This window comes from Esox lucius, chromosome 9 (assembly GCF_011004845.1).
Source record: "Esox lucius isolate fEsoLuc1 chromosome 9, fEsoLuc1.pri, whole genome shotgun sequence".
Taxonomy (NCBI): domain Eukaryota; kingdom Metazoa; phylum Chordata; class Actinopteri; order Esociformes; family Esocidae; genus Esox; species Esox lucius.
The window spans coordinates 1,789,126-1,808,855 of record NC_047577.1 but is presented as its reverse complement, the minus strand read 5'-3'; the positions used below and the strand labels follow the sequence as shown (position 1 = coordinate 1,808,855).

The following is a 19,730-nucleotide window of genomic DNA, read 5'->3' as shown; positions in this document are numbered from 1 at the left end:
ATAACAATGGAACTTTTATCATCCACTCTGTGTTTAACCGTTAGCTATACCATACATTTGTATCATTGGTTTGACGAGTTTCTGTTTCTTTGAATTCTTCTTTGTGCTGCTTGGTTTTATACATTATTTTGTTAGCTGTGCAATGCCATTGGGTATGTATATTTAAGAATATAATTTAGGTAGATTGTAATTGACCTCACACTCCGGCACAGTATGTGGCAGTGCATGCCCCATAAAGATGCTATCTGCCAACCTCAGAAGAGAAAAACGGTTGTCGCGGAGGAGTGACGCAAACAATGCAGTTTGGGCGTAAAAAAGTGACGCTTCGGGCCTAGGTCTGCTTGGGGAAAAACATTGGAGCTCTTTAAACGCTTTCGCTGACCATCACTTCGTTCAAAACACGTGTATACCTTATTAGCTGTTTAACCTAGTTAATATAGTCGTTACATTTTACTCATATAGCTAGCTGCTTCAGTTAGCTGTAACGCTTATGCCATCTAGCTACAATTCCCGGCGATGAGCTCAGTAAACAGCACTGTGACGGAAAATGAGATCTGCTGGACGAATAAAGAGGGCCTGTGGCTGAATATTGTCGTGAAAGAGGAGAATGAAGAGGACAAGGACAGAGTGAAAAGAGAGGAAGGAGAGTTAAGAGAGGAAGAGGAGGTGGAAGCTACTGTGAAAGAAGAGGTGGAAGATAAAGAGGAAGATGCGGTTTTTGGAGTGAAGGAGGAGGGGGAGATTACTGTCACTTTGAAAGATGAAGATGAAGAACAGGAGATCGGAGCTCTGATTAATACAAGTGAGTACTGACTTAAAAACTGAAACAATGTTCAACTGATGGGTGTAGATTTTAAAGGGGCGGTCCACGGTTCGAACAAAAACAAAATGGCTGCCCGTATTCGTGACTGTGGATACAACTTTTCTTTTCAGTAACTTGCTAAATATTCAGAAGATCATAAAGTATTAATACCTTTTTGGTTCAGCAGGTTGCATGTCAAATCCCAGAGTAGACCAGGCGAATAACCAGTCGGTTCGGACCCTGAGCAAGGCATTGAACCCCATGGTTGCTCCTAGGTCTCTGTCCGTAATTAGTTCTCAGTAATCTTACCTGGTAAAATTTTTTAATATTTAAAGACATATGACCCAAGGGAGCCAGAAATCAAGTCAATAAGAATAATAAATCAATCAAATGTACTTATAAAGCCCTTTTTACATCAGCAGATGTCACAAAGTGCTTTTACAAAACACCTGCCCTTAAATCCCAAGGAGCAAACAACAATAGTGTTGAATTTCAGTGGCAAGGAAAAACTCCCTAAGAATGCCAACATTTTGGAAGAAACCTAGAGAGGACCCAGGCTCAGAGGGGTGACCAGTCCTCTTCTGGCTGTGCCAGATGAACATATTAAGATTACAATTGTAATAATTAATAAATGCATGTGGGCTGAGTCTAGAGTCTATTTAAACTTAGTCCAGGTCGGAAGCATGACCAGATGGACAAGGACAGGGACAACACAGGGGAGGGGGGAGGTGTCACACTGTGACCCTATCTGGGGGAGGCCCCGGACAGGGCCCAACAGGCTGGAAATCAATCCACCCACATTGCCAAGCATCAACCAAAGGGTAACAACTCTTCCCAACCCATGTTACTGTCCTGGGGTTTCAGTTCAAGAACCACATTGGCCCTGTGTCAAAGTAGCATGTAATGAGGACATTGTGAAGATATAGGGACTGTACAGTGTACAGTCGCGGCCATCGCAAACCACGAACGCGGTTGTTGCGCGAGTTCCTTAAGCCATCCCAGCTGCGTTGATGTCAGCTCGCATCGGTTCCACTGTACGTGGTGCCACGTAGCTGGATCACAGGACACAGTAAATACAGTGTTAATACAATAAAAAGCAACATACAGTTTTGTCCAAAAGGTAATTCATATCTCATGAGATGACCTGGATGAAATGTCATGAAGTACAAGAGAGAAAATGCAGTGGGAGACCCAAAACGTTGTTTTCGTCTGAGGCCTTAAAGGTCACTTCCTTAAGTCTCAAAATGAAAGCACCAAAGCACATGGTTGTGCATAGAAGACTTTGTGAATTGTGACAGATTCTTAGCGCTAGCTAATGTGATACTAGCTATCTATTTGCAAATTTTCTGGCACCTTTCTTGTAATGTTTAATGTTTTGGATCATTGTAATATGATTTATCTGCCTCATGATGGCCAGCTTGATTTGTATTGACTCTTTGATCATCTTGTTGTCAGAAACCAGTTATAGACTCTGACAGCAAAGCATAAAAATGACATAGACAACTTTCTTGTTCAGAAATGATGCAAACGAACACCTGCCTAAAAAGAAGCTGTTGATTTTTCAGATACTTTTGGTATCCTAAAATGAGAGGACTATGTACTATACGTGCTGTGTTTTTTTCAATGATTAATTAGATTTATTAATCCTGACAGCCTGCACTTCAAGCCATTTTATCACTTCGATTTTCGAGTGTTGAAAGTGTTAAAAATGCCAACATCACTGTCCAAATATATATTTCAAATTTATCCTAATTTTTTAAAATCATGTGTAGGTTTATTCAGGTCTTAGCTATGTAGTTAATTAAATATGCGCTTGTCTTTGCCAGGAGAAACTCCACACTCCCCCTCTGACAGCAGAAAGAGTACATCAGGGGAACCAGATATGTCCAAACCAGCAAGACGGCATCACTGCTCCCAATGTGGAAAGAGTTTTATCTATTCATCACATTTGAAAGATCATGAGAAACTACATACAGGAGAGAAACCTCATCAATGTTCTGAATGTGGAAAGAGTTTTGCACTGTCATCGCATTTGAAGAAGCATGAGAAAACACACACAGGAGAGAAACCCTTTACATGTTCTGAGTGTGGAAAGAGATTTACCCAGTCTGTGCACCTGAAAAGGCATAAGACCACACATCTGGGAGAGAAGCCCTTTGAATGTTCCCAGTGTGGAAAGAGATTCACCCAGTTAGAGCACCTGAAAAGACACAAGACAACACACCTGGGACAGAAGACTTACCAATGCTCCCAGTGTGGAAAAAGAATAGATACAGGAGAGGCGCCTTACCATTGCACCCACTGCAGGAATACTTTTGAGTTACGATACCTGAAAGAGCAAAAGAGAACCGACACAGCAGAGAAGATTTATCACTGCTCCCAGTGTGGAAAGAGTTTTTCAGAGTTAGGGTCCCTAAAAAGGCATGCGAGAATACATACAGGAAATAAACCTTTCCATTGCTTGCAGTGTGGAAATTATTTTACCTGTTCAAGGAACCTGAAATCACATGAGAGAATACACACAGGAGAAAAGCCTTTTCACTGCTCACAGTGTGGAAAAGGATTTAGCTGTTTACAGACACTGAAAGTTCATGAGAGACTACACACAGGAGAAAAGCCTTACAACTGCTCTCAATGTGGAAAGCGATTCATCAGTTTAGGGACCCTGAAAAAGCATGAAATTATACACACAGGAGAGAAGCCCTACCATTGCACCCAGTGCGGAAAGAATTTTGCCCAGTCTGGACACTTAAAAAGGCATGAAAGGACACACACAGGAGAGAAGCCTTACAACTGCTCCCACTGTGGAAAGTGTTTTGCGGCACCAGGTTGCCTCAAAAAACATGAAAGGACACACACAGGAGAAAAGCCTTACAAGTGCTCCATGTGTGAAAAGACATTTACCCACTCAGGGAGCCGGAAAAAGCATGAGAGGCAACACACGGGAGAAAAGCCTTACAATTGCTCCCACTGTGGAAAGTCTTTTATCACTTCAGGGTGCCTGAGAAAACATGAGAGGACACACACTGGAGAAAAGCCTTATAAATGCTCCCAGTGTGAAAAGACATTTCCTAGATCAGGGAGTTTGAAAAAGCATGAGCGAACACACACTAAAAAATTAACCACTGTCCTGACTGTGGGGAGAAAAAGTAGGGGAAATGTAGGGAACCTGAAAACACAAGTACAGATGTAAGAGAAGCCTTCCCAGTTTTCACTGTGGTAATACCTTTACTGTGTTTTAGTTACTGGTATCATATTGTAAATTACAGTTGAAGTTGGAAGTTGACATACACCTTAGCCAAATACATTTAAACTAAATTGTTCAAAATTCCTGACATTTAATCCTAGTAAAGATTCCCTCTTAGGTCAGTAAGGATCACCACTTTTTTTTAAGTTGTCAAATGTCAGAATAATAGTGGAGAGTGATTGATTTTGTTTATTTCTTGGTTATGCTTTAAGTACTTTTATCAAATTTTCAGTGAGTCAGAAGTTTACATACACTCAAAAAAAGGTATTTCTTGGGTCAAACATTTCGGTAGCCTTCCACAAGCTTCCCACAATTATTTGGGTGAATTTTTGCCCATTCCTCCTGACAAAACTTGTGTAACTGAGTCAGGTTTTTAGGCCTCCTTGCGCACACACGCCTTTACAGTTCTTTGTGATGGTCACTTCAATTACTTGACTTTGTTGTCCTTAACCCATTTTGCCACAACTTTGAAAGTATGCTTGGTCATTGTCCATTTGGAAAACCCACTTGTGACCAAGATTGAACTTCCTGACTGGTGTCTTGATGTTGATTCAATTAATTCGCAAATTTTCCTTCCTCATGATGCCATCTATTTTTTGCACCAGTCCCTCCTGCAGCAAAGCACTCCCACAACATGATGCTTCACAGTTGGGATGATGTTCTTTGGCTTGTTCCCCCTTTTTCCTCCAAAAATAGCGATGGTCATTATGGCCAAACAGTTACATTTTGTTCCATCATACAAATGAACATTTCCCTAAAAAGTACAATAGGTCCTTTGCTGTTGTTCTGGAATTGATTCGTGCTTTTCGCACCAAAGTACGTTAATCTCCAGGAGACAGAACGCTTCTCCTACCTGAGCAGTATGACGGCTGCGTGTTCCCATGGTGTTTATACTTGCGTACTATTGTTTGTACAGTTGAACGTGGTACCTTCAGGCATTTGGAAATTGCTCCCAATGATGAATCAGACTGGTGGAGGTCTACACACTTTGAAATACATCCACAGGTACACCTCCAATTGACTCAAATGAAGTCAATTAGCCAGTCAGAAGCTTCTAAAGCCATGACCTAATTTTCTGGAATTTTTTTAGCTATTTAATGGCACAGTCAACTTATGTAAACTTCTGACCAACTATAATTGTGATATAGTGTATTGTATGTGAAATAATCTGTAAACAATTGTTGGAAAAATTACCTGTCATGCACCAAGTTGATGTCCTAACCCACTTGCCAAAACAATATTTTGTTAACATGAAATCTGTGGAGTGGTTGAAAAATAAGTTTTTGACTTCAACCCAAGTGTATGTAAACTTGCAACTTCAGCTGTAAATGAATAATTTATATTAAATCTATGTTTTAAAATCAACACTTCAAAGTATTAATTTCTGTTCTGTTATTTTAGCTAGACAATAAAAAATTAGAAAAAATCTTTCATAAATTGTACCTTTGTAAGAAGGGATTTCAGTTCATAATAATTTTCAACTCTTTTATTGGGTCCAAAGACGCCGCTCAGACCATAGCTCCGCTGTACACACCTCTATGCAGGCAATCTATAACACCAGACCAGGTACTTGGTATTTTGTATTGCGGATTGTTGGCTGCAATTAAAATTATGCATTTGGAATATGTTGCTTTTTTGAAAGACGTCCCTGTGCATGTTCAAATATCAATGGCATCTGGAGCCTTATGAACGCCCCCTGCTCAGGTACCAATACCTTCCCATGTTTCACCCACATTTTGTGAATGTATGTTGGCAATCAGCACCCGTCTTTGGAGGTCGAGCCTATACATTTTGTTAATCAAGTTAAATCTGTGATGGAGTTGCATAAATGTAGAATATGCAATCACATTCCAACCTACCATTTTGTTTGTCCTGCTTTTTTTAAAGCCTGTGGGTCAACTTTTGAAATTTGGTCCTAGTTGAGAACCACATTTGAGTGTCAATTAACGTAATATCACAATATTCACAAACCAGTTTTGGTTTCCTCATTAATTTTAAGTTTGTCCTGAAAATCCTGTTGCTCAGCCCCTCCCGACGAGCCTCTTATTTCTGTTTGAGTGTGTGCCTACACACAGGGAGCAGGTTGCAAAGCAGTGCATTCCTTTCATCATTAGGGTTTTTTATTCATACAATCTTACAGCTTCGTAGGTTAGTGTGAACATTTATGAACGCACGCCTTAACAGGGTGCGTTTACAAAGCCCTTGTAGGTTTGTGTGAACACTTCATATGAACTTGCCTCCACAGAGCCACAGAGAATCATTTAGGCCTTGACTCCTACACGATCAAGTGCCCCCTGGGAACTTTTCCAGAACCTGGGCCAATCACAGCTCTCCTCACGGGCAGCTTGATCTCAGGTTGTCCTAGGCCCTCTTAGTATCATTAGGAAAGGTAGAAATGTCAGCTGTTGGCATAGAGAACACTGAGGGTTTAAAGCTTATTTCCTGCTATACATTTTGCCACAGGGAACTAACCATTGTCAGGTCTGTTTGATGATGTATGTGATTGTGTTCAGTGTATTGTTTTGTGTGTCACATGTTGTATTGTGTTCTATGGTCACCCTGGCGTCTCCCTGGCAACATCTTGTCAGGTCTCCCTGATTGCAGAGGCTTTCAAGCTCAAGGGTCTAGTTGAATAAAGTTTAAATACATGTCTAATAAATCACTGTTTATTTAAGAAGGGCTGATCAGTGGAAAAAGTAGCCACCTCACAGTACAGCTGCAACGTTGTGGCCAGGCATTCAGGCCAGTCATTCAAGCCAAGCGTTCAGGTCAAGTGTTCAGGTCAGGTGTTCTGGTCCATGCATTGCTTGGGGGTCCAACACAGGGTGACACCAACTGGCCCACCCCTCCCTGTGGTGGATTTCCTGCTGAGGAGGATGCATTGCCCATCCAACCACCACCCAACAGATGTTGCAACTGGCCTAACTGGGCCTATTGAAGCGTGGATGATGGAACTCCTGTTGCTATGCATTATGAAAAGAGGAAAATTGCTACAGAATCTCCTGATATTTTTGGTTTACCTGGAAAGAGCTTTCATTCTTTTCTGAGGGCCATGCTGATTTATTAGTGTGTTAGGGATATTGTCGACCCATGAACGAATTCCCCAGTGTTGGCCACAAAGCTCTCAGACCTTTTACCTGCTCCATCGTCAGGTTTCGAGGTACATCCTGATCTCGGCAGGGTCTTGATGGTGCCACACCTTTAAAATACATGAATGTCTTTCCACACTTCTGTCCTTTAGTTGTTTTGTGTCCTAATTGAAATGTGTTTGCTATGCAATTCACTACGTAACAGGAATTCACTACGTAACAGGAAACCTACAGAGATTAATGAATTCACTATGTAACAGGAAACCTACAGAGACTAATGAATTCACCACGTAACAGGAAACCTACAGAAATTTATGAATTCACTATGTAACAGGAAACCTACAGAGACTAATGAATTCACTACCCAGCAGATGAAAACTACAGAGACTAATGAATTCACTACCCAGCAGAGGAAAACTACAGAGACTAATGAATTCACTACGTAACAGGAAACCTACAGAAATCTATGAATTCACTATGTAACAGGAAACCTACAGAAATTAATGAATTCACTACCCAGCAGAGGAAACCTACACAATAATGAATGTGTGAACCTCTGAGCCACTGAAGATGTTTTTGGGGTGAAGACATTAAATAGGCTTTATAACTATCTTCTGGTGTGTAAATGAGGAGTCCTATATTATTATTTTTTCTAACAAAGTTCAAATAAATGCATTTACTTAAATTTATATTGTTTTATTCTCAATAGTGTTTATTTTGTTGAATGTATATATTATTTATGTGGTTCTGTCCATGGTTTTGTCAAATTGTAATTGAATGCCTTTGATCAGACGCAATAAAATGCAATAGAATTTCATCAGAGCAACTCAATTAGTGTACAATTTTAAATAAAATATAGCTCATGTTTGTTTTATTATTTGTTTTGTTCATCTTAATCAGAGGTGATATAAAATAATAGAGAATATTTCAGTTAGGGAACGCGGACTGAACGTTCTGCGTCAACTTTCCTTGTAGGTATTCCACTCCTGGCCAGTGGGTGACAGTATGCATCCAATTTCGGTTCCCTTTGTAAAATCCAAAAAAGAAGAAAACTGACTGATTTCCGCTGTTTGCGGTTGATCGAAGGTTTGTTTGTTAGCTGACATGTTGGAGCATTTTAGGTGTTTTCTGTGTACATTAGTCGCTGTGTCTTAAATTCCACGGGCCTATCTACCCATTAATGTCGTATCTGCATTTTAGTCAGCTAGCTGACTAGTTTAGTTAGCTGTATAACTACGCTTATCTCTTCTGCTAACTAGCATCACCGGCCATGAGCTCAGCAAGCTACCCGCCTCCTGCTGAAGAACAGGAGGTCTGCTGGACGAACAGACAGGGCCTGTGGCTGAACATTGTCGTGAAAGAGGAGAAGGAAGAGGAGAACGTCACCGTAAAAGCAGAGGAAGGAGCGTTTGAAGTGAAAGAAGAGAAGGAAGAGAGACGGGAGGAAGCCGTTTTGGGGGTGAAGGAGGAGGGAGAGATTACCTTGACATTAAAAGAGGAGGAAGAACAGGAAGTGATTGGAGGTGTGAGCAACACCAGTGAGTACTATCGTAAGAACCACAAACAGCTAGTACAGTGTTACACGAATGTGTGGATTTGAGAGGTGAAATAATGCCCGAGAACTCTCTTTAACTACAGCGAAAAATGGCATGATAAATTAAAACGTAGGATGATAGAGATAACGGAGAGACAGAAAGGGAGCCGTGGGAGAGAAAGGAGAATAGAAAAGGTGAATATTTATAACTCCTTTTTTTAAATCAACAGATACCAGAAACCTAGCCTAAAGAGCAACATCAATACGTTGATGTATTGTGGTTAGGATGAACACATTTTAGTTAAATATTACATTGCAAAAATTGTCTCTGATTGGTTTATTGCCCTCTTAGTGGGCAGCTAGGCTGGCACTGATATAATGGGCAAAATGGCTGGCACTGACACCTCTTAGGTCCTACATGTAAATTAGGTCCTACAAATGAATAAAATATAGTTTGCTGTGTGTTACATTTACAATAGTTGTTTAGTTAATAATGTTTAGTAAATTATTGAGGTATCTAGTCTGGATTAACTTTCATAGGAAGACAGTTTTGTGATGTGTAGGTTTTATTCTGGTCTCTGCTTAGTAATTCATTAAATAGTCTGTGTCTTTGGCAGGAGAAGCACCAGACTCTAACTATGGGAAGAGTCCTTCAGGGGAACCAGACCCAGAGACCCAGAGACTCAAAACAGCAGGACAGCACCAATGCTCCCAGTGTGGAAAACAATTTATCTATTCATCACACCTGAAAGATCACGAGAAGTTACACACAGAAGTAAAGCCTTACCAATGCTCCCAGTGTGGAAAGAGGTTTGTGCTGCCATCAAATCTGAAAAGGCATGAGAAGACACACACAGGGGAGAAGCCGTTTGAATGTTCCCAATGTGGAAAGAGATTTGTTTTGTCATCACAACTGAAAAAGCATGAGAAGACACACACTGATGAGAAGCCTTATGAATGTGCCCAGTGTGGAAAGAGATTTACCCAGTCTTTGTACCTAAAACGACACCAGACATCACATATAGGCGAGAAGCCCTTCAAATGTTCCCAATGTGGAAAGAGATTTAAGGAGTTGGGGTCCCAGAGAAGGCATGAGAGAATACATACAGGTAAAAACACTTTCCATTGCTCCCAGTGTGGAAATGATTTTACCTGTTTAAGGAAGCTTAAGTCACATGAGAGTATACATACAGGAGAAAAGCCATTTCCCTGTTCCTACTGTGGTAAGAGGTTTATATTTTATTCACGTTTGAAAGATCATGAAAAACAACACACAGGAGAGAAGCCTCACAAATGTTCTGAGTGTGGAAAGAGGTTTGTATTGTCATCACAACTGAACAAGCATGAGAAGACACACACAGGAGAGAAGCCGTTTGAATGTTCCCAGTGTGGAAAGAGTTTTACTCAGTCATCACACCTGAAAAGACACCAGACAACTCACCTAGGAGAGAAGCCCTTTGAATGTTCTCAGTGTGGAAAGAGATTTACCCAATCAGTGCACCTGAAAATACATCAATCCACACATCTAGAAGAGAAGCCATTTGATTGCTCCCAGTGTGGAAAGAGTTTTAAAGAGTTGGGGTGCCTGAAAAGACATGAAAGAATCCACACAGGAGAAAAGCCTTTCCATTGCTCCCAATGTGGAAATTATTTCACTTGTTTAAGGAACCTGAAATCACATGAGAGAATACACACAGGAGAAAAGCCTTTTCACTGCTCCCTGTGTGGGAAAGGTTTAAGCTGTTTACAGACTATGAAAGCTCATGAACGCGTTCACACAGGAGAAAAGCCGTACAATTGCTCTCAATGTGGAAAGAGTTTTGCCGCGTCAGGGTACCTCAAGACGCATGAGAAGACGCACACGGGAGAGAAGCCTTACAAATGCTCCCAGTGTGAAAAAACATTTCCCCAATTAGCAAGACTGAAAAGGCATGCACAAACACATGATAAACAATAAACCCATGTTCTCTTTGTGAAAATAAGTTAGTAGGAATTTGTTTAACCTCAAACCACATGTGCAACCACACTCCAAAGGAACCAATCAATCATTCAAATTGACACAAAGTGCTTATACAGATGCCCAGTATAAAACCCCAAAGAGCAAGCAGCCACATGAAACTGAAGCACAGTGGCCTGGAAAACCTCCAAGTAGAGTTGGAACCTAGGAAGAAATCTAGAGAGGAACAGGACTCTAAGGGGTGGGCAGTCAGTTTCTGGATGTGCCGGGAATGATTATTAGAGTACATGACCTTTTTGTTCCAATATTTTGCATGTTTAGATGAGCAGCAGTTCAATAAATACAAATGGGCTGTGTCCAGAGTCTTTAGGCAGAATCCAGATCAGCTGCACAACCAGGTGGACAGGGACAACCAGTTGGACGAGGACAACCAGGTGGACAAGGACAGGGATGACCAGGTGGACAGGGATGACCAGGTAGGCTGTGGGCAGTGACCGCAGGAATCATCAAACAGAAGCTAGATCTGCAACACAACCAGGAGGATTCTGGATGGGTTTACCCAGGAATCGCCTGGCCCGGTAGTCTTAAGATCTGGTCCAGGTTGTCCTGGGGTGTGGTCCAGGTTGTCCTGGGGTGTGGTCCAGGTAGTCCTGGGGTGTGGTCCAGGTTGTCCTGGGGTGTGGTCCAGGTAGTCCTGGGGTTTGGTGTAAGAACTGGTACTCCTAAAATGTCTCTTAGTTTCTGTTAAAGTCTGACTCCATTCCAAAGCAGTTGAAGTTCTGGCAATGAGTCATTTAGGAAAGGGCTTTTTAGATGAGGCTGTGCATCGCCCACGTGCAGAGTGAGGTGTGCCTACTGAACTCACTGACCTGATGACCCTCATGATGTCAGACAGGTTAACAGTGATACAGACAGGAAGTCTTCCACTCGGCCAGATGACCTGGAGAGTTCACAGCCTTTGACTCAGTTGCCCATATTTTTTATGTGGCTTTGATCTCTGGAGACCTCCTAGTTAGCACCCTGATTCAAAATGATATTGTCCAACAAAGATTCTAGAATTATTGGTGAACATACAGCCACGCCCTTTCTGAACCCTTTCCAACTGAACATTCTATTTTGAAAATATGTCAGTCTGGGTTTGGACATGGCCAAAGCACTGTGATATTGGATGAGATGTTATTTTAGGACTATTCATGTGTGATAGAGCTCTGACTGGTGTGACTGAAGTGGTCAAATCTGAATTTCTGGACGTGCGTAATGGCATTCCCTCTGGTTCAAGCTGTATATAATTGACATGGAGAAATTCTGAAAGATTTTATAATTCATTTTAATGCAGACCATGAAGTACTATGTTCCATGGCACATTTTATAAACCAAACAATTGCATACTTTGACTACCAAGTCACTTTTAGATCTTAAATTAGTGCAAAATGCAAAACATTGCAAAATAAATGATATTCTGAAGTGCACTCAGATGCAAGTCCTCTACCTTGGACAGATCACAAATTGAATTGAGTCTTTGTGACAAGTTGTCGTTGCAAGCGCAACGTAAAGATACTGAAAATCAAGCGTCTATTACAGAAATAGAGACTGTCTGTCCCTTGATAGAAGAAACAAATGGATGCTTTTATGTCTGCTCATTTGGATTATGGGGATACAATCTACATGCAAGCAGCAGTTTTACACTTGAACCATTAGATTATGTATTTAAATGTCAATGCCAATGTTACAGAAGGAGATAAAACCGATGTTTTGGGGTTCACATGATATATTTTTAAACCGTGTTATGTGTTCTAATGACATAACGTTGGCATTGTGGGAACAATAGAAACAGATGGATGAGGTTGGACGACAGACCCACCATAGCAGGAGAGACCAGTTGGGGAGCAGCCAGGAAACATGTTTGTGTGTGTGATAAGACATTTTATTAAGGATGTGTATTCTATCTACACAGGGCTACAGTGTTGAGATCTGTGTGTAATAAACCTTTTATTGAGGATGTGTGTTATATATTTTCTGCCATTAAATTGCTATACCTGCACTGTCTAACTCTTGGCTTGGATTGATTTGTCACTGTATTTTCACTCTACACACTGGAGGATTTGTATTTGTGTATTTCAGATACAGACATGCATTGGTTGCATATATTTGACCTGGGAATATATTTTTAAAATATATCCATATATTAAAATAAACATTAATCATTGTTAATGTTTGGATAGTCTTTTGAATTAATCCTGAATGAAAACAGTTTTGTGACTGTATTACTAAAAGCTCACAGACTTATATTTTGCAATGTTACAAAAATGTGGTGACCGGGAAGTGTTTTTATAATGTTGCTCTCCAGACACTAATGCTGTGTTGTCAGCTAGGTTAGTTGTTTGTAAGCCAACATGCATTTGATTTTAAAGCACTATATTGTTTACTGCACAGTACTCACTGTGTTTAATACACTTCTGTTTTATTTGCCCTCATTTAAATTATTTGCTAGTTAGCTGCCTCACTGGTAGATGTAGCCCTAGGTTACAGGTAATGCTAAATAGCGTACATCCCTGACCATGCATTTACTATGCTACACCCACCCTGCCAGGGCTGGCCCTAGGCATAATCGAGATAGGAGATCGCTTAGGGACCCCGACCCGTACCACTAGGGGAGAGGAGGCCCCCAAATAAAATCTTGCTTAGGGCCCCCAAAAAGACTAGGGCCAGCACTGCCCCCGTGCTAAAGAAGATGAGGACTGCTGGACGAGGAAAGATGCTTGAATTGCTTGTATGAATGAATTGTGCTATATAAATAAACGTGCTTGCTTCACAGTTAAAAAACAAGTAAATGAGGCTGCTTACAGTGAAGGAAGAAAATAGAGAAGGGGAGGAGGATGTTACTGGGGAGGAAGAGGAGGACGTCACTGTGAAAGACAGAGGTATAACCTGAAGGTATAGACTACCTCTAATATTAACCTGGAGGTATAGACTACCTCTACGATTAACCTGGAGGTATAGACTACCTCTAATATTAACCTGGAGGTATAGACTACCTCAAAGATTAACCTGGAGGTATAGACTACCTCTAAGATTAACCTGGAGGGATAGACTACCTCAAAGATTAACCTGGAGGTATAGACTACCTCTAAGATTAACCTGGAGGTATAGACTACCTCTAATATTAACCTGGAGGTACAGACTACCTCAAAGATTAACCTGGAGGTATAGACTACCTCTAAGATTAACCTGGAGGTATGGACTACCTCTAAGATTAACCTGGAGGTATAGACTACCTTTAAGATTAACCTGGAGGTATAGACTACATTTAAGATTAACCTGGAGGTATAGACTACCTCTAATATAAACAGACAACCCTGTGAAGTGGTATAGATGTTGATGTGATCGTTTTCGTGTTTTAGTAATTCCTTATGACTGTGGGTTGTAATATTCAATTTGTAACCAAACCTGTTTTCTATGGAGATGTTAATGAAGGACTGTTCATGTCAATTGGCAGAATGATAGAACTATTAGACAGCTAGGTACCCCATGTCCACTATAAAGGAATGTTGTTTCCCTTTAAATATGCTTGTATCCTAAAATGCATTCTGGGATATATCTACATAACTGTCCATCAAAAGATCAGAGGTGTACAAAGAGGTTTTTCTCACAACTGCAGACAATGTTTTGGCTAGCTCCATTTCTCAAAGTGTTTGGGTATAAGATGCACTTGTTTCCTTTCATAGGCAGTTTTACCACTTTTTTTTTTAACTTCATCGTGGTAAGTGGTATATTTAGAGTCTTAGCTATTTATGTACCCAGGGCCTGATTTATGATGGACAGTAACTGTTTCTGTCTCAATTTGTCAGTTATTTACCTTTGTCACGGTGATACATGACAAATGGATTTTACATTGTTGTTAAGTACTTTTTTTTTTTATATACCACAGTGAAACAGGAAGCAGTGGAAGCCCTAGCGGTTCCTTGAGACTGAGATTAGTTTTATTTTTCCGTTATGGATAGCCTACTCTGACCATTCTTTTCAGCAAGCATTTCTAGGTGTTTAGACCTGACCTTTAGCCAGTCCAACTCCAGTCCAGTTGGTGGCGGTAATGCACCTTAAAGTTAGTTTTTTGAAGCGATAAAAAATTGAAAGAACAAAGCCGTCCGCGGTTAGATGGTTAGCGAACAAAACTGTAAAATTCGAGTTGTTTAGATACATTTGGTGTGCATTAGTTACTATGTTTTAAACACACCTGTCGCATCTACCCAATTTAATGTAATATTTACATATTAGTCAGCTAGCTGGCTGGTTAGATTTGCTGTAGGAATAGTCTAATCGCTTATGCTAACTAGCTAGCCAACATCCCCCGCCATGAGCTCTGTCAGCTACTCCCCTCCCGCTGAAGAAGAGGTCTGCTGGACGAATAAACAGGGCCTGTGGCTGAATATTGTCGTTAAAGACGAGAATAAAGAGGAGGATATCACAGTGAAACAAGAAGAAAAGGAGGATGTCACAGTGAAAATAGAGGAAGGAGCGTTTGAAGTGAAAGAGGAGAAAGAAGATATTTTGTATGATTCCGCGTTTGGACTGAAGGAGGAGGGAGAGATTACTTTGACATTAAAAGAAGAACAACAGGAGGAAATCGAAAATCGGATTACCACCAGTGAGTACTGTTTTTTTTTAATTGGGTTGTTGAGCTCTGGTGTGTTTGTTCTGCCAAACAGAACGTCCCCATTGCATAACATGACACTGGTAGGACCATGGAAAGAAAATATTCGTGGCAGTTTAAAATAGTACCTGGCATGTTGAAGTAAGGCACAAGGTCGTGTGGTGTGATATTAGGCCAAGGTATAACAGTTAAGACGTGGGGCTTGAAATCCGACCGCACGTATATGTGGTATATTCATAGACTGCACGAATTCGTCTGTCTTTGACGACATTCTCTCCGTGCTTGCAGCTACTGCAAACATTCTTTGTCAGACTAGTAATTTTATCCAAACTGCAACAAGAACAGGCAACACAAATGGCTGATGTTCTGTACATTATTTTAATAAATACTGTTTATTGTTTAAAGTTCCTTCAGTTGTATTCTATAAATAGAGATGTTGATGTGCCTTGTTGACAGTAGGTCCATCTTCTGTGCTGGTCGCTCATAATGGTTATTCGTTATTCCGTCAAATTTGTATTTACTACAAACTGGTTTCTGAAACATTGGTGCTTAATTTAGGTGCATCATGTCTAGCACATTATGCTACAGTTCAGTGAAACAAGCTAAGGCCACTGCATGCTTGAGCAGGGCAGGTAACTCAGATTGTTCCCAGGTTGTTGCTGAAACTGAGAATGTTTTCTATCATACCTGCATGGTCAGATACGTTTTTATGTTCATACATTGTGTTCTTTCAATTTGTTTCTTTCTTCCCAAATAAAACTCCTAGTATATTCTTGGTTAAAATCCCTCTACAGCTCATCTGAATGACATGATTTTATTTTTTTAAGTGATTGAGGAATCTATTCTGGATAGACCAGGGAAGGCAGTTTTATCATGTGCAGATATTATGTAGGTCTCTGCTTAATAGTTCATTAAATTCTCTGTATGTCTTTGGCAGGAGAAACACCAGACTCTCAATCTGAATGTGGGAGGAGTCCGTCAGGGCGACCAAACCCAGATACGTCACATGAGATACTACACTCTGGAGAGAAGCATCACCAATGTTCAGAGTGTGGAAAGAGATTTGTGCTGCTTTCGCTACTGAAGAAGCATGAGAAGACACACACAGGAGAGAAGCTTTTTGAATGCTCCAAGTGTGGAAAGAGATTTGCAGAGATTGGATTTCTAAGAAGGCATGAGGGAATACATACAGCAAAAAAAACGTTCCATTGCTTCCAGTGTGGAAATGATTTTACCTGTTCAAGAAATCTGAAATTACATGAGAGTATACATACAGGAGAAAAGCCGTTTCCCTGTTCTCATTGTGGGAAAAGGTTTATCAATTCATCGCGTTTGAAAGGTCACGAGAAACGACACTCTGGAGAAAAGCCTCACCAATGCTCCCAGTGCGGAAAGAGATTTCTTCTGTCATCACATCTGAAAATTCATGAGAGGACACACACAGATGAGAAACCCTTTGAATGTTCCCAGTGTGGAAAGAGTTTTACCCAGTCAGCCCATCTGAAAAGACATCAGACAACACACCTAGAAGAGAAGCCCTTTGAATGCTCTCAGTGTGGGAAGAGCTTTAAAGAGTTGGGGTCACTAAAAAGGCATGAGATAATCCACACAGGAAAAAAACCTTTCCATTGCACCCAGTGTGGAAAGGATTTTATGTGTTTAAGGAACCTGAAATCACATGAGAGAATACACACAGGAGAAAAACCGTTTCACTGCGCTCAATGTGGAAAAGGTTTTAGCTGTTTACAGACCCTTAAAGTTCATGAGCGACTACACACAGGCGAAAAGCCTTTTCGCTGCTCTCAGTGTGGAAAAGGTTTTCACTGTTTACAGACTATGAAAGTTCATGAGCGACTACACACAGGAGAAAAGTGCTACAACTGTTCTCAATGCGGAAAGAGATTTGTCAGTTTAGGGACCCTTAAAAAGCATGAAATTATACACACAGGAGAGAAACCCTTTCATTGCACCCATTGTGGAAAGAGTTTTTCCCAGGCAGGACAGCTGAAAAGGCATGAAAGGACACACACAGGAGAGAAGCCTTACAAATGCTCTCACTGTGGAAAGGGTTTCGCAGAATCAGGATGCCTGAAAAAACATGAGCGAGTGCACACAGGAGAAAAGCCTTACAATTGCTCTCACTGTGGAAAGGGTTTTGCTGCATCCGGGTACCTGAAAACACACGAGAGGACACACACAGGAGAAAAGCCTTACCACTGCTCCCAGTGTGAAAAGACATTTACCAATTCGGGTAGCCTGAAAAAACATGAGCAAACGCACAGTAAAAAATAAACCACTGTTCTCACTATGGGAGAAAATTGACATTAAGAGAGCCTAAAACACCTTGTGTAAAGACACCAGAGAAGCCTGTCTCATTTCCATGTCAAGACCCCTGTTATATTCAGGGGTGACACGTTTGATCGCAAATTACTGTTTTGAATGTTTGTTTTTGGGCTAGAGTCCAAATGAGCATTCTGCTCACTGCATCCTCAATGGGAGCTGATGAAGATTTGGTCTAAAGTTTATTACTAATGCAAATAGTAGCTAAACCTTTCATCATAATTCTAATGCCATCCATTCAAAGTACACTTATAATATTACAATATGATGAGAGCCAGTGTTTTTGACTAAAACTGTAATTAGCCCATTTAAGATCACTAGTTCAATGTCTGGTCATCCCTTTGACTACAGCATTTGTGGAATGTTGGTGACCATGGAAACGACGCAACCAACTGACTGAGGTGAAATCCCTAAATAGAAAAGGGTAGCCTTGTCATCCTCCCAGGATACATATTTATTTTGCTGGCAGTGTCAGCATATACAATACAATTTGGTTTTTGTACAGACACTGGTATAATGGAGGGATGTAATATGATTTATTGCTGGTGATATTGTATGTTAATGTGTTACATAAGGGTTTATTTAGAATGACACCCTAGTCTTAATGGTGACTTTTAAAAAAATGTGTTGAATAAGAATAAGTTGCGAAAGGAAACAATAACATGATAAAATACTGGGAAATTTGGGCTGACCTGGGGACAGTTTGGGTGGTATAGTAAGGACATTAACAGTGAAGAGTGGAGGTTATTGGGAATAATTATTACAATAATTGATGGTTTTAAAATGTAATATTTATTAGTTAGATTAAATTATATCTTGTATAAAGGATGTGTATTCCATATACACAAGGTTGTAGTTTTAAGGTGTGTCTAATAAGACCTTGTATTTAGGACAGTGTTGTGTGTGTAATAAAATAATCTTTCTGCCATTAAACACACTTTTTGTAACCTTTTTGGATTTGATGTTTTCTGAGATCCCTCTTGTACAATTGAGCAATTGTTTCTAGATTTGAACTTGATTTCCCATTATCTCTCCCTGATAAATGGTAGTTGAGGACAGCGTCCACTGACTGGGACACAAAGTGGAGATGAACCAAACACTGTTACCTACAATTATAAGCTCCCTTGATAAATATTAGCAAAAAAGGTGTATATAGTAAACTACGGTAATGAAATGTATATTGTAATTTTCCAACATGTGGGATATATTTAACTTAATGATTAAGTAATTAACTAAACTAACACGTCTCTGTATTTTTTTTCTCAGAAAGATATATTTCTATATACATTTATTTTTCAAAAAGGTTTAGAATTATTTAAGTGCTTGTTTTCAATAATTAATGTACTCACCCCTTGCAAGGGTATTGAAACTGAGCTTTTTAGTCAAAATGTTTCTAAGATTCAAAAACACTGTTCTAAAAGGGTGTTCTCACTTTGTCTGAAAGTGACATTGCCTTGTCTCAGACAGATCACCACCATTCACAGAGGTTCAGTAATTTAGCAGGTTATTTGAGAAGGGGGAGGCACTGGTTTCTATTTTAATTGACTAGAAGTAGTCAATCTTATTTTATCATCAAACATCCAACTTAAACATCCATTTAAATCCAAAACCCACTGTGGCAGAGCTTGGACAAAGGACATTTTTGGTGTTGTCTGGCTTTTGCACCAGATTCCAATTAAAGTGTTGATGCCATTTATGGAACTCCCGGAGCTCACATTACTTGATTGTTCTGAATAAGGACTTCTGGCAACATTTCATGCAAATTAATTTATTGCAATTGTATTTACATGAAACCTTTGAGGTGGCACTAAGTTTGAGACCTTGGAAATGAAAAAAAAATTCTCAGTTCATTTTTATTCAGTATTAAATGATATACTCCTCCCCTATTTTAGGGGGATAAAATATGACAAATTAGTTGTGTATAATTCATACCTTTTTGCCCTAATCTTTAACATTATGTTAATCATTTTGTAAGTCGCTGTGTAAATGGGGGAAATGCGTTATATGATAGCATTTTAGAGTCCTGATGTTTTTTTGCTCTTCTTTTTCAAAGGTGACATTATTATTATCCTGGATACCATTTTTCCTTCAGAGCCCTCATGCTCTTAAC

General features: G+C 40.1%; 2 protein-coding genes across 2 annotated transcripts; both read left to right on the top strand.

Moving 5' to 3' along the window:
• The first annotated feature begins 294 nt into the window (after positions 1 to 294).
• On the top strand, positions 295 to 5,762 carry LOC109615240 (zinc finger protein 135-like). The gene is made up of 2 exons (XM_020044098.2): positions 295 to 802; positions 2,629 to 5,762. Exons 1-2 carry the CDS (start codon positions 517 to 519, stop codon positions 3,993 to 3,995), a joined length of 1,653 nt encoding a protein of 550 aa, XP_019899657.2. The 5' UTR covers positions 295 to 516; the 3' UTR covers positions 3,996 to 5,762.
• Positions 5,763 to 14,738: 8,976 nt separating this feature from the next.
• On the top strand, positions 14,739 to 18,539 carry LOC105006310 (gastrula zinc finger protein XlCGF26.1-like). Its single transcript, XM_010864770.3, has 2 exons — positions 14,739 to 15,274; positions 16,218 to 18,539. The coding sequence occupies exons 1-2, from the start codon at positions 14,983 to 14,985 to the stop codon at positions 17,570 to 17,572; spliced, it is 1,647 nt and encodes a 548-aa protein (XP_010863072.2). The 5' UTR covers positions 14,739 to 14,982; the 3' UTR covers positions 17,573 to 18,539.
• The last annotated feature ends 1,191 nt before the right edge of the window (positions 18,540 to 19,730 follow it).